The sequence below is a fragment of the Lichenostomus cassidix genome, chromosome 28 (genome assembly GCF_008360975.1).
Source record: "Lichenostomus cassidix isolate B80296 chromosome 28, HeHo_3.0, whole genome shotgun sequence".
NCBI lineage: Eukaryota > Metazoa > Chordata > Aves > Passeriformes > Meliphagidae > Lichenostomus > Lichenostomus cassidix.
In genome coordinates this window covers 5,237,237-5,262,945 of record NC_139508.1, presented here as the reverse complement: position 1 = coordinate 5,262,945, position 25,709 = coordinate 5,237,237, and the positions used below count along the sequence as shown (strand labels likewise).

General features: G+C 49.0%; 2 protein-coding genes across 4 annotated transcripts; both read right to left on the bottom strand.

Annotated features, from left to right (window-relative positions):
• Positions 1-371: 371 nt before the first annotated feature.
• Positions 372-16,823, bottom strand: MBD3 (methyl-CpG binding domain protein 3). Of its 3 annotated transcripts, none has more exons than XM_085040192.1 (8): positions 16,756-16,823; positions 12,324-12,380; positions 10,150-10,309; positions 7,914-8,051; positions 5,789-5,879; positions 4,731-4,908; positions 3,365-3,562; positions 372-2,204 (listed from the first exon to the last, which is right to left on the bottom strand). In XM_085040192.1, exons 1-7 carry the CDS (start codon positions 16,809-16,811, stop codon positions 3,370-3,372), a joined length of 873 nt encoding a protein of 290 aa, XP_084896318.1. In that variant the 5' UTR covers positions 16,812-16,823; the 3' UTR covers positions 372-2,204; positions 3,365-3,369. The 3 variants fall into 3 exon arrangements, with proteins under 3 accessions (XP_084896318.1, XP_084896319.1, XP_084896320.1); XM_085040193.1 differs by lacking the exon at positions 16,756-16,823 and adding an exon at positions 16,316-16,578; XM_085040194.1 differs by lacking the exons at positions 12,324-12,380; positions 16,756-16,823 and adding an exon at positions 16,316-16,578.
• Positions 16,824-22,047: 5,224 nt separating this feature from the next.
• Positions 22,048-25,415, bottom strand: UQCR11 (ubiquinol-cytochrome c reductase, complex III subunit XI). The gene is made up of 3 exons (XM_085040259.1): positions 25,323-25,415; positions 23,938-24,072; positions 22,048-22,294 (listed from the first exon to the last, which is right to left on the bottom strand). Exons 1-2 carry the CDS (start codon positions 25,370-25,372, stop codon positions 23,952-23,954), a joined length of 171 nt encoding a protein of 56 aa, XP_084896385.1. The 5' UTR covers positions 25,373-25,415; the 3' UTR covers positions 22,048-22,294; positions 23,938-23,951.
• Between the last annotated feature and the right edge of the window lie 294 nt (positions 25,416-25,709).

The window sequence follows — 25,709 nt, the reverse complement described above, 5'->3', positions numbered from 1 at the left end:
AGTAGATAAAGACACGGGACATGGTTTAGTGGTGAATGTGGTGATGCTGGGCTGATAACTGGACTTTATTATCTTAAAGCTCTTTTCCCACCTTAACAATTCCATGACTCTCCATCATCAACCTGCCCATGAGATGGGACACCCTGGCAACCTCTCTCTCCGTGAGGGCACAGGAGAGGACTCTGCAACAAGAATGAACTGTTTTCCACAAGTTTCCCTCCATGTTCCACTCATCCAGGCCCCAAGTATCAAGATCCAAATCTCAGAGTGGAGCCCACAACAAAACCACCAAGAGCATCTCCCCTGGGAGAAGTGCAAAGGGCAGAGCACAAAACTCCACATAAGGGCTTGAGGCAGACTAAAAGAACCTCTTCTTTGTGAGAAACATTTAATTCAACACCATGACTTACAAGAGGACAGATTTACAGAGTAATAATTGTAACAGACTGTTCAGAAAGGAAAATAATGGTCGCTGCCTGCAGTGCCAGGTAAAGCTCCCCAAAGCAGCACCTGGCAGAGCAGCAGTAAAGTACAATTCAGTCTCCTTGCAGTACTCAAATGAGCAATATCAACCAATTTTGTGTTTTCAAACCTTTAAGAAAAGAGTGAATACAGGATCAATCACTTTAGCATGGAATATTTTTCAGGGATCACTAAGCTGCACTACTCCCAAAGGCAATTCCCCAGCCCCTGGCTGTCCCTGCTAATCTTTCTCACACAATAAAGGCTCTGGGAGCTACTTTCTTCCCCAAGTTTTGGGATACCAACAACTTGTACAATTGGCTGGTGGCACAATATTTAATCCACCACTTTGTAGTGTTCTCTCAGCCAAGATGTCCACACACAGATTATGCAATGGATACCCTAAGACTAAAATAACATTTGCAACCCAGTCAACACATTCCCCAAGCTATCAACTCTCATCTTCCTCCCCTCTCCTTGTCTCTCTTCCCAGAGAAATGCATTTTTAGCCACAAGTTACCCCAATATGCTCAAAGATGTACTGGAAGAGACTGAGGAATTAATCAAGGTACCCATGGTGAAGCCAAATATTTATCAACACATTAAGGCAGGTTTCACATCAGTCCAATTTTTCACACAAAATGCTGGTCACTTCACTGCACATGCAAATAAGAAAGATTCAATACTCAATAAAAAGCTTTAAATTCCTTTTTTAGATATCAATTATAGAAAAATCAATGTTTTTCCTTTTTTTTTTTTTAAAGAGGTCAGAACATTACTGCACACAAAAGCAGGTGTGGAGCCACACCTGTTGGAATGGATCCCCTTCCCTCCACAGAGAGAAACAGAGGGCAGGTTCTTGGCACCAGAAGAGAAAGAGGAGGAAGTTTTCCTCATTGTCAGTCAGAAATGAGTCATCCTTCCATCCCCAGTTGAGAAAGTCCTTCTGACTGGACTTAAACCAAAGTAAAATATACCTCAGGCTGGGTATATTTGCTTCCAAGACTGTTCAGAATGTTTGGACACATGCAACTCCGTATCCAAACTGTGGTGTGGAATAACCAAAATCCCCAATTCCCAGAGCTGGCAGCCCAAGTCCTTGAGTGCAACTTCCCCTCCTCACCCAAGCTCAGGTGGAAGAGGCACTGGCAGCTCAGCTCTGAGACTGCACTTCCAAGACCAATGTGGTCTTGTGAGGAAATGGCAATTCAGTGACTGGAATTCACACATGGAATGAAGCATCCACGACATGAAATGACCTCCCTACAGTCAGGTACAAACAGGTAGCCCACAGCAGAGTAGCCAAGGAGTGAAACAGCATCTCCCTCCCTCGGGTTAGAGAGAAAATTGTTTCTGTGGGTCATTAAAAGTACTTTGATAGAAAAGCTTAAAAATGTATCACCCACCACTGACCCAAAAAAAAAAAAAAAAAAAAAAAAAAAAAGAGCCAGCAAATTTGGTTCCTAGAATTTTCCCTCCCACCATGTGATCTTCCTTTATCCCCTCCCACTTTTGCATTCCCAATCACCCTACCCCTTTAGAAAAAGGAAGGAGAGTAGAGTTTAGTCAAGTTCCATCTGCAAAACTCCCCAGCAATGAATGAACCATCAGCTTCCACATTTCCTGAAGTCCATCCAAAGGCTCTGGGGTACAGTTGGACTGGTGGTGCACTCTTGGCTCTGTGAATTGTTGTGCTGACCCTGCTGAGTGGGGTTATACTGGCAATTCTTAGATGGAACTCCCTGGAAGAGGGGAAAAAAAAGACCTTGTAAGTCAAAAAGGATTTTTTATATCTTTTCGTAAAAGAAGAAATCCCACTGCCATAACACATCCATGTCTTCATCTCCTAGATTTTACCTGCAGCAGTCAGTTTGTTCTGGTTCCTGCCTGTTGCCAGACCTCTATGGCAGAAAGGAATTCAAGGTATTCACTGACCAAATAAAGCTACTGTTGGTGATTTGGGAAACAGGAAAAAAAAAGCCCAGATATAAGATGGGATCTCCCAAAGGCCAAGCAGATTGCGTATTATAATCCATCTCCAAGCTTCAAGGATTGCTAAACAAAATCAATCTTCCTCCCAACCTGAAATTCCCATTCCTTCCAAAGGGACTTTTCTTCTGCTACTCATCCTAAAAAGTCCCTTTTTTCCCCCACCACATTCTTGATTCCTGTCTCAGAGGCTCCAGAGGAAGCCACTAAGTTAATCTCAGGGCTGGAGAACCTTTCCTGTGGAGACAGGCTGAGAGAGGTGGAGCTGAACCCTGAGCCTCTTTTCTCCAGGCTGAGCTCTCTCAGCCACTCCTGGTGTTCCAGACCCTTCCCTAGCCCTGTCCAACCTGGCCTTGGACATTGCCAGGGATCCAGGGGCAGCCACAGCTGCTCTGGGCAACCTGTGCCAGGGCCTCCCCACCCTCACAGCCAACAATTCCTTCCCAATATCCCATTTCTCCCTGCCCTCTGGCAGTGGGAAGCCATTCCCTGCGTCCTGTCCCTCCATCCCTTGCCCAAAGTCCCTCTCCAGCTCTTCTGGAGCTCCTTTAGGCCCTGCAAGGAGCTCCAAGGTCTCCCTGCAGCCTTCTTTTCTCCAGATGAACACCCCCAGCTCTCCCAGCCTGGCCCCAGAGCAGAGGGGCTCCAGCCCTTGGAGCATCTCTGTGTCTCCCCTGGCCTGGCTCCAACAGCTCCATGTCCTGCTGATGTTGTTCTCCAGGGCTGAGGCAGCTCTGCAGGTGAGGCCCCTAAATGGTGCAGAGGAGCAGAACCGCCCCCCCTCCCCTGTTCCTGACCCAACATACCTTTTAAAACACAGGCTAAAAAGCAAAGGTTCATCAATATTTAAGATTCCCCCTGAAAACCTTCCTGTCCCCAATATTTAAGGTGAGGCACAACACTGTCACCTTACCTGGACTATACATTCTCCATCTCCTGGTCATGGTCCTGCTCTTCTTCCTCCTCTTCTTCTTCTCCCTCCTCCTCTGCTCCTTCTTTCTCCGAGGGAGGCTCCCCATCCCTGGCAATCTCCTCCACGTGGGCCAGCATGTCAGCCATCAGGGCCTCCTCCAGCCTCTTCCTCACCTGCTGCACCAGCTCCTCCTGCTTCCTGCCCAATGCATGGAACACCCAACATCAGCCCCCAAGGCAGCCTCTGTCAAGGGAAAAGTCTCCAACCCCTCCAATACAAGATAAGCATGGACTGGAAAAGCCCTCTAAGAACTCCATTGTAAAACAACAACAACAACAACAAAAAAAGCACCTGGCATTGTACTGTAAGTGAAGATGAAAAGCATTTTAAAAACTTGTCCAGTATTTTCTTCTACAAGTCCTGCACCTGTTGAATTCTGGCTGAAATTTGACTAATCTAGCAGCTGACTATTTTTTTTTACGCTAATACTAATTTTTGACTCCTAGTACTAATATCAAACAAGTCAGCCTACCCTGCAGACTTTCAAAAATAAGCCTAGAGAAAATTAAGTTTCTGGCCATTTCTTTCTGCTCATTTTCCTTTTGAGTCCCAACCCTAAGAAGTCAAAGTCACAGCAAAGAAGTGATCAACAATCAATGGCTCATGGGGCACTTATTTCAGCTCAGCCACAGGACATCAAAGTCATAAACAGACTGTTTTTCCTGGTCATTTATGTCTTAATCAAGCACAGAAAAGTCATCCTACAATTCCAAAGGATTTATCAAGTAGTCAAAGCAAGAGCTGCCTTTAAACACTTAATGAATGCAAATTGCATGTTGCAGGCCTTTGGTATGGCCAATTCTCCATCAAAAGCTTAAAGCTGAGTTTGACCAGTCCTGATTTAACAGTATTTCATTACTAAAGCAACCTATAGCAGAATAAACTGCATTCTTGCTCTTGTCACCACAGCAGGCAGGGTTTGGAGTTGGTCAATCCACAAACTTTATTTATTTCATTTCATGGTACAGAGGAAGATGAAGAGAATCCAATCCCACCATTCAGGATTTCTCTAATACCATCTCTGCTCAGAGGTGCCTCAGTCAAGGTTACCCCAATTCAAACACCTTTGTCAGCAAAAAGAAACTTTGACAAGAAAAACAAACATGAGCCTGAAAATTCAGAGTAATTGAGCATGGCCAAAATAAAAAATAATGGGGTTTAACTATTTTTGCCTACTCTATTGCTAGAGAGTCTTTCAAATTAATTCCCAAGCCACAGTGCTCCATCAGACATTCAGAAAGAAAAGTAAAGCACTGTTTGAGCACAAGGAACCTTGTTCCAAGCAAATGCTATTTCTAGTTCATACCTGATATCTTCATCTGTCACCATGAAGGCTTTGCAGAGAGGCTGGGAGGTGTTCAGCCAGACCCCAGGGTTCTTCTCCACGGCTGCAGAGAGCTGGCCCGTGATGGGCATGGTGCTGGTGTGCAGGGCACTGGCGATGGCAGAGAGCAGAGTCTCGTCCGTGCAGCCAGGGCCAACCCCTGCAAGGGGGAGGGAAATCCATAACCAGCACTGCCCCAGGCAGGGACTGGGAAATCAGGACAATGGGAATTAAATTTTAATGGCAAAGAACAGGCTGTCAGTTTGAAAACTCACACGACATAAATCTCAGACCTAAATGCTCCTAACAGCACCTGTGCAGCTCTCCTAGGGTATTTAAACTTAGAGCAGTTCCTCATACTGTTATTACAACCAAAAAAATAATAACCACCAAATTGGGAAGATGTTTCCGTTCCGCTTGAATGAGGCTGGGAGAGCTGGGGGTGTTCAAATGGAGAAGCAAAAGGGAAACCTCAGAGCCCCTGCCAGGGCCTAAAGGGGCTCCAGGAGAGCTGCAGAGGGACTTGGGACAAGGGATGGAGGGACAGAACACAGGGGGAATCGTTTCCCACTGCCAGAGGGCAGGGAGAGATGGGATATTGGGAAGGAATTCCCTAGGAGGGTGGGGAGGCCCTGGCACAGGTTGCCCAGAGCAGCTGTGGCTGCCCCTGGATCCCTGGCAGTGTCCAAGGCCAGGTTGGACAAGACTTGGAGCAGCCTGGGATAGTGGAAGGTGTCCCTGGCCATGGCAGGGGTTGGAATGGGATGGACTTAAAGGTCCCTCCCAAACAAACCATTCTGGGATTGTCTGCTGCTTCTGGAAAATGAATCCCCAAAAAGGTTGAGAAGCTTTGCTTCCGTGTTTCCTCAGGACAAAGGGCACTGAGACCACAGGCAAAGCACTGAAAGTTCCTCTGCAGCAGGAATACCCAGCCATGGCCCTACCAGGACCTGGGAACCAGGAGCTCACCCTCAGCACCTTCACTCACTGCTGCCAGGTGCCAAAATGCCAGTCCTGAGTGAAGGGCACCCTCTGATTACCTTGCAACCCTTTGGGAAGGTCCATTGTTTTCACCAGCTCCTCTGCAATGTCAAAGGCATTCAGTCCACTCAACTTCTTCTCCCAGAAGAGCTGCAGTCAAAGCAGGTGGTTATTGACACAACCAGAAATGGAACTGACAACTTCATAAAATCCCTGCTTCCTGTGCAGAGAGGGAACAGCACTGCTGGGGACAATTTAGTGTGGATTTAACACAGAAGGATTCTGCCACATCCAACAGCAGGAACAATCCTCATTGCCAATGGCCCCCACAACTCCTCTGTCCCAATTTACTGCCTTGAAAAACTCTTCTTCCAGAACCTGGTGTACTTTCACTGCTCTGAGCTGGAGCAGCAAGGCCAGGCTTGCTGACTTTCAGCTACAAGCCCATGGTGTGAGACAGCCTTTTTTTACACCCTATTACTCTCCTTCATATCCCACAGAAAGTTAAGGAATGCTAGAATTGTACTCAAGGTAAAGTATTCTGTTCCTCCCAAAGCAGTTTGGTCCTTTCCACCATGTCTGGTCCTTTACCAGATTTTGAGGCTCTCCCCAAGCTTAAGACCACCTGAATGTCTGGTTTGGTATAAAAGTCAAAGACATCACCTTGATACACCTTCAACTCTGCACTGGTGCAGGAAGGTGATCAATGAACAGCCAGAGGATCAATTATATTGGAAAAAAAACCACTTTTTTTTTGAGATTTTGAGAAATAAAGAATTTATTCCAAACAGTCCATGCACATCCCATCCCCTTTTCCTGCCTCTAAAAATCCAAGTGCAACTGACCCCACATGACTTTTCCAAAGAGGGGAATGAGGGCAGTCACAGTCCAAACACTCAGGCTGGACTAGCCTTTCAAATATATGATTTTTCTTGTTGCCCAGAGCAACCGCCAGATCCCTGGAAGTGTCCAAGGCTACGTTCACAGGGCTTGGAGCAACCTGGGCTAGTGGAAGGTGTCCCTGCCCATGGCAGGGAGTGGAATGGGATAAGCTTTAAGATCCTTTCCAGCCCCCAAGAATTCTGGCATTCTGTGATTTTTAAGCCAGCGCATGATGGGACTTAGCACTGCTTTCAAATTTTGCAGAGACATCTGGAGTCTGCTGAGCAAAAGTCCAAATATTGTGCAGTCCAGTAAAATATCTTACACAGGAACACAAATCTCACTCTAGCTTGGAATTCGGAGAGGGTGTTTTATCTTTAGTGTTCTCTTTTATTGTCTTAGCTATAAAAACTATAGGAATAGCAACAACACTGAACACAGGGTTTCCTTATTTCCTTACTTCCATAGGAAACCATGGTAAAACACTGCCAACCTGCTTAAAAAACAGAAAAAAACCCAACCACCAAAACAAACCACCCAACTCAATTTCAGGTAAGTTCTATCTCACACCTGGAGGTTCTAGTTGAACTAGGTTTAAGTAATTCTTAAAACCTGCCTTAAAAATGGGGTTTTGATTGTGCAGAAAAGGTTTTCAGTGTTCCAACAGGTACAGATTATTTTACCAGGGCCTTTCCTTGTCCTAATCACCCTTTAATTTTGGCGTGTTCTCTTGTTTGCAAAGACACATTATGATAAGAAAAATACTTCGATTTTGTATTAATAATGACAATCTAAGCACATTTATGATCTTATACTGGCAGAATTAACTCCTACTGATGTGTAATTCCTCACACTACAATAAACGCCACACTGGATGCGGTCTGTACAAGAACATGGATTTCAAGGAACACAGAATTCTTACACAATTGCATCATTTGACAGTGATTCCAATCCTAAGTGTTCCCTCAAGTGGTTACAATGTCTGACTAAATTTTTAGTTAATACTCAATTTCAGCATTAAGGAAATTAAAGTTTAGCTACACCAGAATTGTGATTTAACCAAAGGCTGGAGTTCATAAATCCCAGTGCACACAGCCCATAGCTATAAACTGGGAACGGGGTTTGCTCTGATTTTAAGAGCTGGGACCACTGCAAGCCCCTGCTTCTGAAAGATCAGATTTTTCTGAATTCTGAAGTGTCAGAGATCAGGAATTGCCAGGAGTATTTGTTCAGCATCACAAAATTAAAGTGGATTATTTTGGGATCCTCCCTGTAGCAAATCCAGGAGTTTCTCAGCCTTACCTGCCTGGGCTGGTCCACAGCTTTCTGGGGGTCACTCTTCACCTTGTTGCTGGGGTGGTTTGTGATCTTTGTGACAGGCTGCTTGAAGATGGAGGCTGTCTGTCTCACGGGCAGGGCTGTGTTCAAATCAGGCTTGCCCTGTTTCAAACAAAAAGAAAAGGAAAGGGCCACAAAAATAGTTTCGATTTGCAAAAATGCTACTACAGCCACAAAGATGTGCAGCCAGGAACGGTTCCGGGGCTTGAAATCTTGTCTGATCTCAAGTTATACAAGTTAGGCTGCTAAAAATGCATAACGAAATTCAAATCTTGCCTTAGACCTATCAAAACTCATTTTGTTTAACATAGCAGCCTCCTCCTATTTCATACACATCAGTTTTACCCCCATTTTTAATGTCTCTAGGAGTCAGAACAAGCCATGTGTAATCACTAAAACAGAGGATTACAACACAGTATTTGTAATAAATAAAAAAATTATGATCAGGGATTTAGAGGCTGGTTTCTGAATCCAGAAGCCACTCCAAACCATTCCTTTTAAATCCAGTTGTGAGCAATAAACAAACCAACACAGCTGGAAGCTGGATCCCTTTTTGTACCTTTAGTTCTGAACAATGCTCACTTTTAAAATGAAGCTCATAATCAATTTTGCACTACATGACTGCATTTTCTGTTAGGGGAAGCATAGGAAGACTGTTCCTCATTCCCAAAATCTAACACACAACTCTTGGAATGGCTGTAGGACACACTTTGTTCTTGGGGATGCAAACACTGTGTCTGCTTCACAGATTTATTCATGAGATGTAGAAAAGATGTATTCAGGACAAATATAATTCTGAACCATCTGGGTGCTAATCCATTCAGAAGCCAGTGATAACATTTGTACATTTACTGAGAGTTTTGGGCAGAATTTTTAGCCCGAGAGGTGTGTGAGCTGCTGGTCTCTGCCTCAAGGCAGGTCTCAAAATATCACTGCAGCACCCAGGACTGCAAGAAATGTTCCCAGCACTCTCGTGATGATGATTCTTCACTGGTGGATGTATATAAAAAATGAGCATTGTGCCTTTTCCACATTCAGCACTGAGGCACATAGAGAGCAGCTTTTGGGTCCTGGGAAAGATCTTAGCATCTGATGAAGATAGCTAGCAATGACTTGGGACAATCAATCCAGACAGGCACCCTGTCACTGCCATCCTGACTACATCTCACTAATCTGAATTACCAGCTACAGAATCTTTCATTTTCTTCTACAAATAGGCCCCACAGTCCTCTTCCCTCTCCCACTTTTTGCCCCAAATGCCACTTCCCCTTCCATCAATTTCAAAGCTGGGACACCATCAGGCCTGGGAGAGCTCCAGTGAGTTACTGGCAGGAGCTGCAGCATCTGTTCATCCCTGTGGACCCAAATCCCTCCTCTCCTCTCAAACCAAAGGCCAGGGCAGGACAGAGCTGCGGCACAGCCCCAGGAGTCAGCTGGAAATGTGGGGCTCTGGAAGAGATTGTGCTGGAGAAGGTGAGCTCACACTCCAGGGAAGGGGATTACGAAACCATGGAACAGTTTGGGTTGGAAGAGACCTGAAAGCCCATCCAGTCCCACCCCCTGCCATGGGCAGCGACACCTTCCACTAGACCAGGCTGCTCCAAGCCCTGTCCAACCTGGCCCTGAACACTGCCAGGGATCCAGGGGCAGCCACAGCTGCTCTGGGCAACCTGTGCCAGGGCCTCCCCACCCTCACAGCCAACAATTCCTTCCCAATATCCCATCTATCCCTGCCCTCTGGCAGTGGGAAGCCATTCCCCCTTATCCTGTCCCTCCACCCCTTGTCCCAAGTCCCTCTCCAAATCTCCTGGAGCCCCTTTAGGCCCTGGCAGGGGCTCTGAGGTCTCCCTGGAGCCTTCTCTTCTCCAGGTGAACATTTCCAGCTCTCCCAGCCTGGCTCCATGGCAGAGGGGCTCCTCTGGACTCGCTCCCACAGGTCAGTGCCTTTCTTGTGTAGGGAAGAGAGGAAGGTGACAGTCTCTTCTCTGCCTTTCTCTCCAGAAAGGCGAGCAGTACCACAACTCCCATCCATAGCACCAACTCCTGGGAGCAGCATTTGTCCAATCCCCACCAGCAGAGATATTCTGACAACTCCAAATTCACACTTCAGTTACAAAATGCTGCATTTTTCCTCTCTCCCAGACACTGCTCTGGCAATCCCACAGCAGGGAGGGGAAGTGCCACTGCCTCTCAGCCTTACTTTGGTCTGGTTGGAGCAGTCGTAGCGCATCCTCTGCCTGTTCTTGTTCATTTTGTTCATCAGCATTTTCCCTGTGCGGAAGTCAAAGGTGCCCAGGTCCATGGAGCTACCCAGGTAACGCGCCAGCTGCGGCTTGCTCCGGAACTTCTTCCCACTGGGGCTGGAAAAAACACGACAAAGACACATGGAGGGAAATTTAAACCCTCTGGAGCTCCACACCAGCACGTGCGTAAATCAGGAGAGGTATTTTTCATTTTGCTCCTGAAAAACATGTGCTGAACTTCCAAGAATGAAGCTCACATTAAATTCTAAGTGGGTATTTTTGCTTTCATATTAACTCCTTCTCATATGGAACAGACAAACGAAGTGCAAACCATGCTAAAATGTATTTATACATCAAGAGGAAGATTCAGATCATGTAAACAAATGTAGCATAATTCACACAATAACCACCAAGGGAGATGTCAGCACAGATGCACTTTTCACTCAGTTGTCTCTCATAGTAAATGCCCAATGTCAAACATAATTTCTTCTTCCAGGACTATTACATTTGACCAGCACTACAAATGTCTCCTTGTGTCCTCTCTCTGCCCCTTGAACAGCACATTCAGGTTTGTTTACATCTTTTGCAGCATCCTGAACACTTCAGAAAAGGAGAAAAACAGAAGTTAACTGCTGACATGCTGCAGAACAAAATACCACAAAGTGATGCAAAGATAAAGGTCAAAACTTTGGGAAAACTTTCCATAAATGGCAAAAGGGAAGAGAGATCCTTCTGTAACACCTGGGTTCCCATGAAGACTCAGCCTGGGGAGCAGGCACAAATGACTCCAACTCTTTGTTGGTGTTTTGGGTTGGCTGGTTTTTTTTTTTTTTAATAATACAACATTATAATCTATTTTTTATGCATAAAGCAAAAATAAATCAGTGTGTTATGGCTGCAGCGTTGAACTCTACAGTCAATAAGCACAAAAATATTCTTTACCTTCTCACTGAGCATCATAACAACACCTCTTTATTCCCTCAATGACTCTCACTTCTGGTTTTCCCCACCTTTCAACTTGCATATTCAATCCTAGTTCTCATCCAAGAGATGGGAACTCATCCCTGTACATCCATCACGCAATCACAGGTTAATGGGCTGAGAGGCATTTTAAGACAAAAAATGCCAGTTGCCACCTTTCCTCATACTGGTGAGATACTGGCAACCTCACCAGGGTGTTCTCAACAATAACAGAACAAAACAGAAAACACGAAAAGTCTATTTTCACATAGTATCTGCTGCCCTGAAGCTTTATTAGGGGAAAACCAGCACAAGCAGAGAATTTCTGGTATTGGACAGTGATAACACAATTAGGCCAAGTCAGACAGCACATGAAAAAAATAGATTTAAAAAAAAACAAACCCAGAAAGAACCAAAGCATAAGAAGCTCTCCAAAACTGAGATAAATTTAATATAAATTATAATGAAACTGAAATTTGAAAAAGTCTCTCCAAGGAGTTAAGACTGAAAGGTTGTGGTCATCCCACACAGCATCTGTTTAGGAAGCTCCTGGCTCTGACTGCTCCCAAGCTGCTTATCCTGCCTGGATCTCCTCCCTGCCACCACCACTGCTCACACAGCCCAGTGTTCATGCAAATGAACCAGCTGAGGAAAATAATTCATCTTTGGAGGGCAGGGAGAGGAGGAGGAAACACTCCCTCACTGGTTATTCCTCAGCTGGACCAGCTCCCTGTGTAGCTGCACTCAGGCCAGGAGACACAGAGTAGGACCAAGCAGCCAGGAACAGAGCCCAGGTCCAGTCTCACATTTGGGAATCACTTTTCAAACTATAAAGGGAGTTATTTGCCCCAATCCAGGGAGAGGAATAACCAACTCCAGCAGTTTAGGGCAGAGCTGTCGCTGCCAGTGAAATCAGGAAGAGAAACTCCTGCTACACGAAGAACATGGCACTGCTTCCTCTTCCAAGATCTGCTACTCCAATTTAAAGTTTAGTGTCTTAGCAGGTTTAAAAATAATGCATTAAAGTGTAGAGCAACTTCCAGAACAGTCAGATACACTCAAAGATAAGATTTTAAGTTAACAGAGCCCTTCAGCTCTGTGTGTTTAGTATGTGCTGTGGTCATTTTGCAATGAAGAACTGAAAAGCTGCTCAAAATCTCAAAAAACCCACCTGAAATGACTGAGAGTCCTGTCTCTTCCTGGGGAAGCTTGGCCCAAAGGAAAAGCACTGAAATGTTCAGAAGAAAAACTTTTATTCTGATTAGGTCTTGCAAAAGGTGGGATCATCCCCAGGCTCTCTGGGACAACAGCAGATCAGGGAGCAAAGCTACAACTCAAAGGTGACAGTGAACAGAGAAAGGAAGGGGTGAGGTGTTCTGGAGCACCTGAGGACCCTCTGACAGGACCATGCAGGACACCTACACACACCTGGGAGGGTCAGAGGTGTGGGGGGGAGCCAGAGGAAACCAAAACTCGAGAAGGACTCCTGCTGCACACCAGGACACACAGAAACTACCCCAACATCACGGAACTCTGAGCGCTGTTAAAAGTGCCATTTATCTGTCACAAAATGCAGAATTTACCTCCTTCCACCCCACAACAAAAGCCTTGCTCGGCTCTCCTGGCTTGGGGATACAAAGATTTTAAAGAGGCCCAGAAATGAGACATTTTGGTACAAAGCTGAAAACCCCAACCTCTGCTCTGTAATGAACCCCCAGGCAGCGACGCAGCGAGACCGGATTGATGCCGAGCTCCCAAATTAGGGACTGTCACAGTTCCCCGTGTGTGAAAGGCAAGGACACGGCCAAGTTGCAGAGGATTTTACAAGTTGCAAAGGATTTTACATGCTCGTCCATCACCAGCTCCAGGGCTTTATCCACTCGGCCCGCTGGCTCCCGCTAACAAAACAGACCTGGCTGCTGGACCCACCCCGAGCCACCCCCAGCTCTCATTCCCAGACTTTTCCGTGCGGATTAAGCCGCGTTTGGGGCAGCCTATTGAAGGGCCAGGCCTGCCAGGTGCCCCTGCTCTCCATGTGCAGCTCACCCTTTGTTTCCTGCCTTATATCCTTAAGGAGAGAGAGGCTGCCCAGGCTCTCTCCCCTCCTCCCTCATCACAGTCTCCTCCCCTCTGCTCTCCCATTTAGCCTGCACAGGATCTGCACAACTTGGGAAGCAAGGGACAAAAGACAAAAAACCAAAAAAACAAAACAAACAAAAAAAAAAAACAAACCCGAGCAAACCCAGCCACCGCCTGCCTCTGAAAGAAATGGAGGCAGGAATAACCCAGGGAAAACGGGTCACTGAAAGCAGACACTCAGCGCCTTGCTTCCTCACTGGATGGGGCAAGGGAAGAACACAAAATGATTCTCCTCACTTTCCACTGCGCTCCCTCCTCTCACTTCTCTCCCCTGCTCTGCTCCAGGCAAATCCTGGTGCCAGGGCCTCCTGGAGGGCTGCAAGACCCCTCGACTGTGCTCCCAGGGAGAAGGGGACCCCGGGACACCGCATGCCCCACCACTGTCAGTGTCTCTCTTGCAGCATCCTCACGATATCACTGGATGCAGCATCCACACCCAGCTCTGCCTCGGGGGTCCCACACTCCAACTGGGTTACGCTGGGGTGGGCTGGCACAGCCATAAAAACCAAGCCAGACCAGGTGGACAACACAACACGTCCAGCTGCCACAGCCCCACACCTTCACACATCCACAGCCCCATCCCATAGGCTCTGTACGGAGCAGCCTTGGGGTCCCGACCTGTCCCTTCCCACCGGGGCTGTCCCAAGCATGTGGAAGGGATGATGCTCCCAAGAGATGACACTCCTTAGGACAGGGCAACGGGGGTGTCTTTGTTCAGCAACTTGTGCTCCAACCACACAAAAAAAAGCCCCAAACAACATACTTCGAGACACACAAAATCTCCCAAATTTCCAGAAGCACCACACCCCTAAAGAGCCCAAGTGGCAGCTCTGTAACACAGGGACAAACACAAACATAACCAGATGTTTTTGGAGGGCTCAACTTGGGAATCATGGAATTGTTAAGGACAATTAACAATATTCTTAAAGAAAAAAACCTTTAAGATCATCAATCCACCTGTCACCCCAGCATCACCACCATGTTCACCACTAACCCACGTGCTAACCAAGTGCTACATCCACATGTTTTTTGAACATTTCCAGGAATGATTCCACCACTGCCCAGGGCAGCCTGTTCTAATCCTTCACAACCCTTTCCATGAAAAAAATTTTCCCTAATACCTAACCTAAATGTCCCCTGATGCAACTTAAGGCTATTTCCTTCTCATGAGAGAAATCATGAGCTTCCCTGCAGGCAAACCAGACCAACAGAGGAAAAGTAAAGCTCAGACTCAGTAAAAACATTCTGCTCCACAATTTTATTTTGGAGAAGACTGTACCGACCAAAATATCTTTCGGGGAGTGTTAAAAACATTCCCTTCCAACTTCTTACATTTGTTCTGCAAAGGTAAGGAATTCTCAAGAAAGTAAGTTTCACACAAGAGCGTGAAGTTTCCTAGCACAGTGATGTCAACAACCTGAGGCAGAGATCCCAAATTTCTTGGTCATCAAACCTTCAGAAGAAAAACACTCTGAAGAAAAAAGCCCCACAAAGCAGCATTAAATTCTCCTTCCCCCGTGTGAGAACCCTGAGTCTGATGAGAGCCAAAACTCTCTCAAAGAAAACCTGCCACTTTCACAAAATCCCTGACATTATTTTCTCCCTGAAATCCTGCATTCCTGCACTCTTCCTGCTCACGTCAAATCCAGCCCACAAGTCTCACCGTATCAACCAGAAAGCCTCCTAGGGATGAGGTTCAAGGACTGGTTTTAAAAAGAGGCCCAGGTACTCACACCTCAAGGAAAGTGTAATTTTCAGGCAGAGACTGGCTCACACGCACATCTCACAGGGTGTTTTCCACAAGCCCTCCCTATGTCTGTACATCCCCAGGAGCTGGACAGAATCATCACCCCGGTAAACAAAAGGCAGAACTCGCACAGGTATTGCTGAACAGCCACACCTGTATTTGCCACTCTGAGGTAATGCAAAATGCAACAGAAACCAAAAATTAGCGCAACAAAGCTCTATTCTACTTTTGATCTCTGTCCAAATTGATACAAAGGGAAAACCCATAATAATTTAGGAGCAAAAATATGCTACTTATCCTCTCTCCCCCTTTTTAAAGAGAAGTTCAGCTCTGACACTGCAACTTTACAAACAAGTTCTGGGAAAAACAGGGATCTTCGAAGCTTTCAGCCGCTGGTGGTGGTCTTATCCTGCCCTCAGCCTCTGAGCTGCAGCAGCAGAATCGACTTCACACTCTCAAGGATGGTGCTTTCTGGTTCACTCACTCTCTTCTCACAACCATAACCCGATTCTAAAAATGAAACCTGAAGCTAAAGCGGTGGCTGCCCATCTCTGGAAGTGTTCAAGCCCAGGTTGGACAGGGCTTGGAGCCACCTGGTCTCGTGGAAAGTGTCCCTGCCCATGGCAGGGGGTGGAATGAGATGAACTTTAAGGTCCCTTCCAACCCAAACCATCCTGTGAGGATTCTGTGATAGATGCAGAAGTTGATGGTACGGATTTTCCCGACAAGCAGGGCTAGGTGAGGACACAGGGACAACTCCCGCTGCGCTCGCAGCTCCCGCTGGACCCGAGTTTCACACCTCAGCCCGCGGGTGCCTCGTGGGTGCGGGGAGGATCCATATGGCCACCTACAGCCATATGAGCCATGCAGGGCTATAAATAGAAACCCTCCAGCTCCCGGGCCATGTGCTCCCCCACAGCCACACTCCCGGGAAAGCGCATCCCGAGCACCACCGCGGGCAGGCGACGCTCCCTCCCCGAAATTCCTAAGTACCCCCAAAAAGCAGCAGAGCCAGCCCCGGGAAAGGAGAAACGACACCCCAGCTGCTCATTTGAGAATAAAGAACCGCGAGTGGTCGCAGGGCACGAGCCGCTCTGAGGGGACGCGCGGGCTCCTCACGGCGCTCGCCTATCACTGCCGCGGGCCGAGCATCCGAGACCCCCCGCAGCTGCCCCGGGGCAGATCCCCGCTTCCCTCCCCTCCACCTGTGGCTGCAGCCCCGGCCCGGCCTCCCGCGGCCCCCCCGCGCCCGGGGCGGCCCCACCGAGCGCTCCCACCTCTTCCGCTCCATGGCGGCTCCTCCCGGCCCGCTCCCGCCTGGCTCCAGCCGCCTCCCGCCGGCTCTTCCCGGCCGCCGCGCTCTCCTCCCGCCGCCGGCTCTTCCGCGCTCCCGCTGTCCCCGGGAGGCGGCGGCGCCGCGCCCCGGCTCGTCCCGCTCCCGTTCCCGGTCTCCCTCCTTTCCCGGTCCCGCTCCCGGTCCCTTTCCCGCGGGCGCTGCCGGGCCCTGGCCCCGCTCCCGCCGCCCGGTGCGCGCCGCTCCCTCCGCCCGCCCCCACCGCTCCGCGCCCGCCCCTTCCACCCACCGAGCCGCCTCCCACCGCCCGCCGCGCCCGGATCCCTCCGCCCGCATATAGTCCCTCCCCCCGCCGCCCCCGAGTGGGGCCCCCCCCGTCCCAGCCCCGCTCCCCCCGGCGAACCCCCGCGGTCCCGGCCTTACCCCTGCGCCGAGCGCCGCGGGCCCCCCCGGTGTCCCGGCAGCGCGGCTTTGGGCATCTTCCCCCGCGCCCGCCCCGACCACACTGGCGGCCCCGCGACCCCCGGCCCCGCCCCGCGCCCCCCGCCCCGCCCGCGCCCCGGGGATCGGACCCGCCCGAAGCCCCGGGGGAGAAACGGCTCCTCGCTATGGGGCTGCTCCCGAGGGGGTTCGCTGGGTTCGTGCCGTGAAACAGCAGCGTACCCAAAAAACGTTCAAATGGGGAAAAAAATCAAACAAAAAACCAAAAAAAAAAAAAAAGGGGGAATCGGCATAGGAGGAACACGAGGAGATGGAGTGAAGACAAAGCAATGAAAAGTTTTTCAGGAAGGCGTGTAAACCAGCACCTACTGCAGCTGCAGTGGCCAAATTCCCCACAGTTGTACCACCAGCAGGGGTGTCTGCCTCCTGCTGCCAAGGAACATCCTCCTGGGAACCCCAGCTTTGGGGATGAGGTGCCACCCAGCACCTGAATTCCAGCAGCTCGTGTTCCTCGCCGTTCCAGTATCCACATGCTGGAAAACACCAAACACCACAAGGCAGCCTCCTTCCCAAAGCAAGTAATAGGAATCAATTTTCCTTTAATGAATGATGTATTAGATTTTTGTTAAGAATTCTGCTTGGAGCAGCAGTCGGGAAGGGATCAGTGTTGGACTTTACAGCAGGGGTGTCCACGGGAGGATGTCCGCTCTCTCCAGCCACTGCTCTGGTCTGACATCAAACTTAGCTTGTGTCAATAGCCAATGCTTCCTTCAGTCCTCAGCTGGCAGTAACTTAGCATCCTGGAATATTCTGAGTTGGAAGGGACCCGCAAGAGTCATCGAATCCAACCCTGCTCAGACACCCCAACAATCCCACCCTGGGCATCCCTGGCAGCCTTGGGGCAGGGACCATTCCCTGGGGAGCCTGGGCAGTGCCCCAGCAGCCTCTGGGGGAAGAACCTTTCCCTGAGATCATCCCAACCCTGACCCAGCTCCAGCCATTCCCTGGGCTCCTGTCCCTGTCCCAGAGCAGAGCGCAGCCCCTGCCCCTCCGGCTCCCCTCGGGAGGAGCTGCAGCCCCCGAGGAGTCTCCCCTCAGCTCCAGTTGAACAAGCCAAGTGCCCTCAGCCACTCCTCAGACCCTTCCCCAGCTCTGTGTCCCTCCTTTGGACACTGACAGCTTTAGATCCTTCTGATCTTGTGGTGCCCAAAGTGCCCCCAGCTCTCGAGGTGAGGCTGCTCCAGCACAGAGCAGAGCAGGAGAATCCTTCCCTCACCTGGTGACCCCCAGGGCGAGGGACTCAGATCCAACTTGCCACCGACCAGGACCTCCAGCTCCCTTCCCGCGGCGCTGCTCTCCAGCCTCTTTTTCCCAGTCTGTCTCAGCGTCCAGGGCTACCCCGTCCCAGGGCAGGATCCAGCACTTGGCATCGCCAAACATCACATGGTTGGTTATTACTTATTACCTTCTTTTTAAAGTCAGGGCTCACTGGTTTCAAACTCCCTCATTTGGAAAGCAGCAAGAGCGTGAGGGAGGATGTGCGATGTGTCATCAATGAAAGGGAAGCCCACACCCTCACAATGGGGTGCAAATTGTCCAGACTCGGGGGGTAGAAACTGGAAACGACTTCCAAGAGCCAGGTGTGCCTGTAGGTGCTGGGTTACATTTGTTTTGTTCAGAAAGGTTTAAGATCCATGAGGGTGGAGGTGCTGTCTTTAACTTGATCAATGCTGAGCTTTGTCCTGAAGGCATTCCACCTCCCCGGGGATTGGTTTGGGGTTTGGTAGTTTGTTGTCTCTGGGCTCACAGGTAGGAAATGTCTCGCTCTGCTGTTGCTGTTATTTTCTGCAATCTTGCACAAGAGATGGAAAACTTCCAATTTCCACTATTGATCAAACCCACATTATTTTCCATAAATGCACTTCCACTTTTTTTTTTTTTTTTTTAAATAAAAACACCCCAGACCTCACAACCCGGCTCACCTCATACTGTTCTAACCAAAAACTTGTACTGGCATGGAGCTTTGGAGTGTAAAAGGGAAACTGAGGCACAATGAAACCTTCAGTAGTATTTTTAAAGAATGAACTGGCAGAGCTGGGTGCAGGTGGAGCTGTGGGTGTGAATGAGAAATGGGATCCCTTAAATGTCCTCTGGGTCTTGAACGCAGGGTATCAGGAAGTAGAAAATCAGTTTTCACTGGCAGCTGGCACCACTTTGTGGAAGGGAAACATTTACTCTCTCCTAGGACTGCTTGAAATGTTTGGGTAGAAATGAACTCTTAAGCCCAAGGGAAAATGTTCCAGTGTTCCTCTGGGAACACTGCCAAGGTAGGGTATTTGCAGGTATAGCCACCAGCTGAAAGTGGATTCAGCTGCCAGAGACTCTGTGTTGCCCCAGCATGGACAGATAATCCAAAAAATCACCAAAATCAGTTGTTGTCAGGCATGGAAGGAGCGGCAGGACATCCTGACAGAAAACCACCCGATTTTGCCTTGCAGGTATCTCTGGTTTGAGGCTTCCTACTCTTCACTCCCAGAGCCAAATGAGGAGCTTATTCCAGAGCAGGACTGGCCATGGAATTTCCAACCCAGGAGCCCCTGTAGAGGCTCTTCCAGGAGAAGAGACCAAAAAGGGTTGTTGCAGGCTCACAGAGCTGAGGTAGCTGCAGTAACAACTCCCTGTCCCATCTCCACTTACACATTCCACCACAGAAGCAGGGGTACCAGCAAGGACAAACACTTGGAAGAGGCAGACAGGAATGGAATGCAAAGCTTTCCTTTTCTTAGAGGCAGTTTCAAAGTTACATCATCAACCAAGAGCTTGTTTGATGTCTATTGATCCTAAATTACCTCTGTGCCCTCTTCAGGTTTGGAAGGGGAAGCTTTTCCCCCTCTGTCATGTCATTTTCTTTTAATTTGTTACTATAACATATGTGGCATTCATAGCTCATTATGAAAATAACTGCTAGAAGAGAAGCAATGCTAGGATATTAAAAATTAGAAAGACCACCCATGCCACTTGATCAGTAATTATTCAAACTTTAAGAGAGACTTGCCCAAGAATGCAGAAGGTATCTCTAAGAGAGTGTTTCTTGCTCTTGTAGCAGCAGAAATATAGAAATTAAATCAGTTACACACTAATCCTAGTGCTAATTAGCAATAAATCCATCATTGGAAATCCTGCACAAAGAGCAAGCAGCTGAACAATCCCCAAACAAATCCAGGGTCTGCATGCTCCTTGCAGTGCTGCCCGTTCACACAGTCAGGATTTTGACTAAGTTTTTCTCCTTGCAGTATTTCCCAATCTCACCTGCTGGGCACAACACCATCACCGGGGCTGTGTAAAGGTGACTGTCACCACTGACTGGCAGCTCAGGGAGCCCAGGGTCCTCAGAGGGGTGAGCACCACAGACCCCCTGCCCCAGGCCTCCTGAAGAACTCCAGGATGTGGGAACAAGCTCACCCATGGGAACAAGGCAAAAGCAGGGAATTTCTGAAACAGCAGATTACGCCCATCCTGTCCAGGTGTGTCACACAGGTAAGAGTGAGCAAGGCCTGAGATATTCAGGTGTGAGCTTCCAATCCGGCTGCCATGCGAGGACAGAATGACAGAATATCCACTTTCCAGGAATATCCACTTCCCAGGTATAATTTGCCTGGAAATGGATCAGTATCAACACCCCCACATAAGGCAGAAGGCTGCTGTTGTCACACCTACATTCTCAGTAGCCTGAGGTTGAGGTGAGGCTTTGGCCTCCTGCAAGTCAGTCAGGAGCACTGCTGGAGCAGGGAGTGGGACAGACTGAGGAAACAGCATCATTATCCCATAAGCTCCTGCACCACCAGGCTCCCCAGGGAATGGTCCCTGCCCCAAGGCTGCCAGAGCTCCAGGAGCAATGCTCTCAGGGATACAAAGGGTGGGATTTTTGGGGTGTCCATGTAGGGACAGGAGCTGGACTCGATGATTCCTGCGGGTCCCTTCCCACTCACGATATTCCAGGATTATGTGGTTGCATCCTACGGGACACAGCAGAGCAGCAAAGGCAGTTTTTGCATGTGAAAATGATATTCTTTGCCCTAAATTAATTAACAATGATGCTGCTGAAGCAACACTAAGCAATTATACCATTAATTGAGTAGTCCAAGTGTCCTGCACGGTGCTACTATTTGGGCAAGTTTTCCAACAGTTTTTCACAGAAACATCCCTGAAGCTGACACAGCCCTGAGGGTGACACACTGGCAGCACAACTACAACTGGGATTTCCCCCTAAGGAGATTCAAACCCTGCATTACAGCCAAACATTCTAATAAGATAAAACTGGGCACTAAGCAGACAGAAAACAGCAACCCTGTTCTCACACAGAGGAAGCCTGTTTGTGAATTCTGGTCTTTGTGAAAAGGGATGAACTTTTACCCCCTGAGTTTGAGTCATCTGTGGCTGAGTGGCAGAGACCAGAGCAAGAATAATCCTTGTTCTTCCTTCTTTTTACAGCTAAAAACTCTCATCTTAAGGGTTGCTGCTGGGGGTTGTTTCATCACCGATTTATGCTCACAAATGAAGACATTATGAATTAAGGATACAGATTATTTTTGTAGTCAAACTCCACTTTAAGAACTGAAACTCTCTGAACCCCTGATTTAGACCCTGGTACAAAGGGAGACAACCAGGGTTTGGGGCCTGCCTTCCTTGAGCCCCTATAATAGGGCAGAAAAACTTAAAAACCAGACTGTTTAAGGGGTCCATGAACTGATGTTAAAAAACCCTCAAATCTTTTCTTTAAACTGAATTCCAGGAATCTGTTACAATGAAACTCTGCAATATTGGCTATGAAAAGTTAAGTGCATGTACGAGGCCACAGTGATCTAGGGATGATGAGCCTAAAACCAACACATTACTAAGAGCAGTTCAAGAACTGCAACTGATATAAATAAATCATCAAACCCAGCATCCCACCAGCCAGTGGTTGATTCCCAAGGAACCTGCACAGGAAAAGCAGCAAACACATGGCAGACCTGTCTTAAGACACAGAGTCAAACCAGCTGAAGACATAACAGGGTGCACAGAGCAGTTATGGCTGCCCCTGGATTCCTGGAAGAGTCCAAGGCCAGTTTGGAGGGGGCTTGGAGCAACCTGGGATAGTGGAAGGTGTCCCAACCCACACCAGTCTGTGATTCCACGATTCTACAACCCGAAACCAAACCAGGAGGCTGGCCTTAAGAATGTGGACTAACAAGGTAACACACACACACAAACCCCAAACCCCAAACCCCAAAAAATCATTCACTTGGTTTATTTTGTACACCAGGTTTATAAATTACTCCCATCAAGGCAAGATGTGCTGGGAAAGTGTTCAGAGGAAGTGGTGAGTGAAGGTGAATTTGCTCACAGCTGTTCACGGGAGAAAGAGATGCACATCACAACTTGTTGCAGAATCTGTATTGGGCATTTCAGGGACACCTCCGAGCGCGGTGACCTCTCAGCGGACGGATGGCTCTAAACCCTCTCTCCAGCAATAACATTCCTACAAAAAACATAGAGCAGTGGTTAAGCAGAGCTTCCTGCACAGGGTCACAGCAGCCAACACAAGATATCAAAAGCCTCCAGTATCGAGGCAAGAAGTTTCTGGTACAGGAGCTGATCCAGGTGCAGGTGTGCGGGCCTGGAGTCCCTCTGGGAGGAAGCACAGGCCACCAGAGACACATCCCCTTCCTCTGTTCCTCTTTCCAGAGGATTGATGCACAAAGGTCTAACTTCAAAATGGAAACCACACAGTGATGGCTCAGGAATAGAGCTGTGTTCTCACAAGGGACAGTTTTTAAGTAAGGAAAGCCCTTACAAGTTAATTTAATTGCCTCTATATAACTTGGGAGCTTTTCCACTTGAAAACTTTTCTCTATCCAGGTTGGATGGGGATTGGAGCATCCTGGGATAGGGGAAGGTATCCCTGCCCATGGCAGGGGGTGGACCTGAATGGGCTTTAAGGACCCTTCCCACCCAAAACATTCTGGGATTCAATGGTTCTATGACTTCTCTGTAAACATCACAATGACCAAAAATGCTGCCAGTTCAGCTGACTTCCATAACAAGTTTCATTCCTCTTCTGGTTACAGAAGGATCTGTGCAATACCAAGTTTGCAAACAGTAGATTGTTTAAACTGTGACAACTATTGCTGAAAAAAGAGACTTAAGAAGTACTTTCTGTGCTTTCCAAACTGACTGACTTCCCTATAAAATACTGTGTAGCTGGAACACAAGCAGCTCACTTTCATTAATCAACATTTAGATGTAACTGTTATTCTGACCGGAAGAAACAAACTCTGGACTCAGAGTTTTCCCGTTAGCATCCTTTAGTGACAGGGGAAAATCTTCCTGACTCTCTTCTATCTGCAGCAAGGAATAAAGAAATCCAAAACCTGCCTATTAGAAAAGATATGCAGTTAGAGCCCCAAGAGGACTGTCTACTTGCTGCTCCAGCTTTAAGGGATGCTCAGACTTCCAGAACATTCAGTACAGCACTTCTGACACACAATTAAAGAAGAAAAATAACCAAAACCTTGAGAAAGCAAATCTTCCAAGGAATTTGTGTAATACAAAACTAGCTCTGAAAGTTCAATTTACTTTTAATACCAGTTGCAAGGAGCAGAAAGGAGTCTGAATTTGCCTAGTCAAAAAACTAGTTCTGAGCTTGCAGCCCTTCTGCTCAGGAACAGAAGTAAATAGGTTTGTCAAAAGTTCCCAGTTAGCTTGATTTGACCTCTTAACCACATTATGTTGTGGAAAATTGACTGCTTGCAAGATAATCACTTGAAAAACGTATTCTAATGAATATTTCATCCTTCTGGTGCTCTGTGAAACTCCATTTAAAAATATTAATAAAACAAGATCAGACTAATCAAACTGAGCAGTTTTGGACAAAAAATATGATCGTGCCCCAGGCAAAGAGGAAACATCCACTGTCACACCAACATAGGGTTATTGTGTTCAGGTGCTCCAGGCCAGGCTGGACAGTGCTTGGAGCAACCTAGAATAATGGAGGGTGTCCCTGCCCATGGCATGGGGTCAAACAGGATGAACTTTAATGTCCTTTCCAACCCAAACTAGTCTGGGATTCTGTGATTTTATGATTCTGTTACTTAGGTCAAGAGATGCACAAACAAAACTCACCATTAGAGGGAAGCTCAGTCTTCAGTTTTGAACTTGCCGCCGATGTAGGGAACATACTGCAGGACCAGCTTCCAGTCTGTGGCCCAGATCACACCAACACCGGCCACACCACCCCATGTCATGAGGGTGGGGGTCCTAAAGAAGAGACACATGCACAGGTAAACAACAAATCTCCCCCACTGTGGAAGGCCTGGCAGATGCTCATGTTGAAGTACCTGAGAAAGTCACTTCAATCAGGAAAAGAGCCTAGAATCCTGGAACATCCTGAGTTGGAAGGGACCCACAATGAGCATCCAGTCTAGACCCTGCACAGACACCCCAAAAATCCCACCCTTCACCCCGAGAGCACTGTCCAAACACTCCTGCAGCCCTGGCAGCCTTGGGGCAGGGACCATTCCCTGGGGAGCCTGGGCAGTGCCCCAGCAGCCTCTGGGGGAAGAACCTTTCCCTGAGATCATCCCAACCCTGACCCAGCTCCAGCCATTCCCTGGGCTCCTGTCCCTGTCCCAGAGCAGAGCTCAGCCCCTGCCCCTCCGGCTCCCCTCGGGAGGAGCTGCAGCCCCCGAGGAGTCTCCCCTCAGTCTCCTCTGCTCCAGCTGAACAAGCCAAGTGCCCTCAGCCACTCCTCAGACCCTTCCCCAGCTCTGTGTCCCTCCTTTGGACACTTTCCAACAGCTTTAGATCCTTCTGATCTTGTAGTGTCCAAACTGGACACAGAAATACGGAAACAACCTCACAGACACAGAACGGCATTAGTCCACAGGGTAGATAAGACGTGTTATATTAAAAGAGTGACATTCGTTTACTTAAAAAGACGATGACTCAACAAAGACAAAACACTCTGCTCTACCATACAGCAGCCACATCCCCTCGGCTCTGTTCCGCAGAACTCTCCGTTCTCCCCCCACGGCCCTGCAAGGGGCACCCACGGGCACTGCGATATTTATATATGTGAAGTACAGGCAGCCCCCGGCGGGGGGGGAACCTTTTCCCCGGCTCCTGAGCCCCTCCGAAGCGCTGCTCCGGACCCCATGACCGGTCCTTGCGAACCTCACAGGGCGCAGAGCGCGGGGGGGAACGGGGAAGGCTCGGGAAGCGCTTCGGCAAGCTCTTCAGGCTCCCACAGTGCGCGCTGGGTGCGCGGCCGTGCCCGGGGGACACGGTGAGGGCCGGGAAGGAGCCCCGGGCCGGGCGGACAGACCCGGGAGGAACGAGCGGACCTTCGGAGGAGCGAGAGGACCCTGAGAGGAGCGAGCAAGACCTCAGGGCCTGGCGGGCGCAAGAGCCCGGCTGGGAGCGGGCAGACAGCCCCGGGTGGGAGCGGGCAGACCCCGAGCAGAGCGGACAGACCCCAGTGCCGGGTGGGCAGCCCGGTCCCTCCTCACCAGGTCTGCAGCAGCTGGACGTAGCGCGGCCCCAGCAGTTGGTTCAACATGGCGATGGCGCCCCCTCAAAGTGACCCCGAGCGCCGGCGCGGCCGTGGCGGCGGGGCAGCTCCGAGCACGCGCGGGGCGGGGCGGGAAGCGAAACGGGCACCGAGCGGCCATGAGGAACCGCCTCCCCGCCTGTGGGGAGCGGACACGGGCTCTGAGGGGACACGGGCTCTGAGGGGACACGGGCTCTGAGGAGACACGGGCTCTGAGGGGGCACGGGACGAGGGGACGAGTTGTCCCCACACCGGAGAGGGGACACGAGCTCTGGCATCAGCCCTGATGGGACACGAGCCGTGAGAGGACGCGAGCCTGAGGAGATGGGCTGTCCTCGCACCGGAG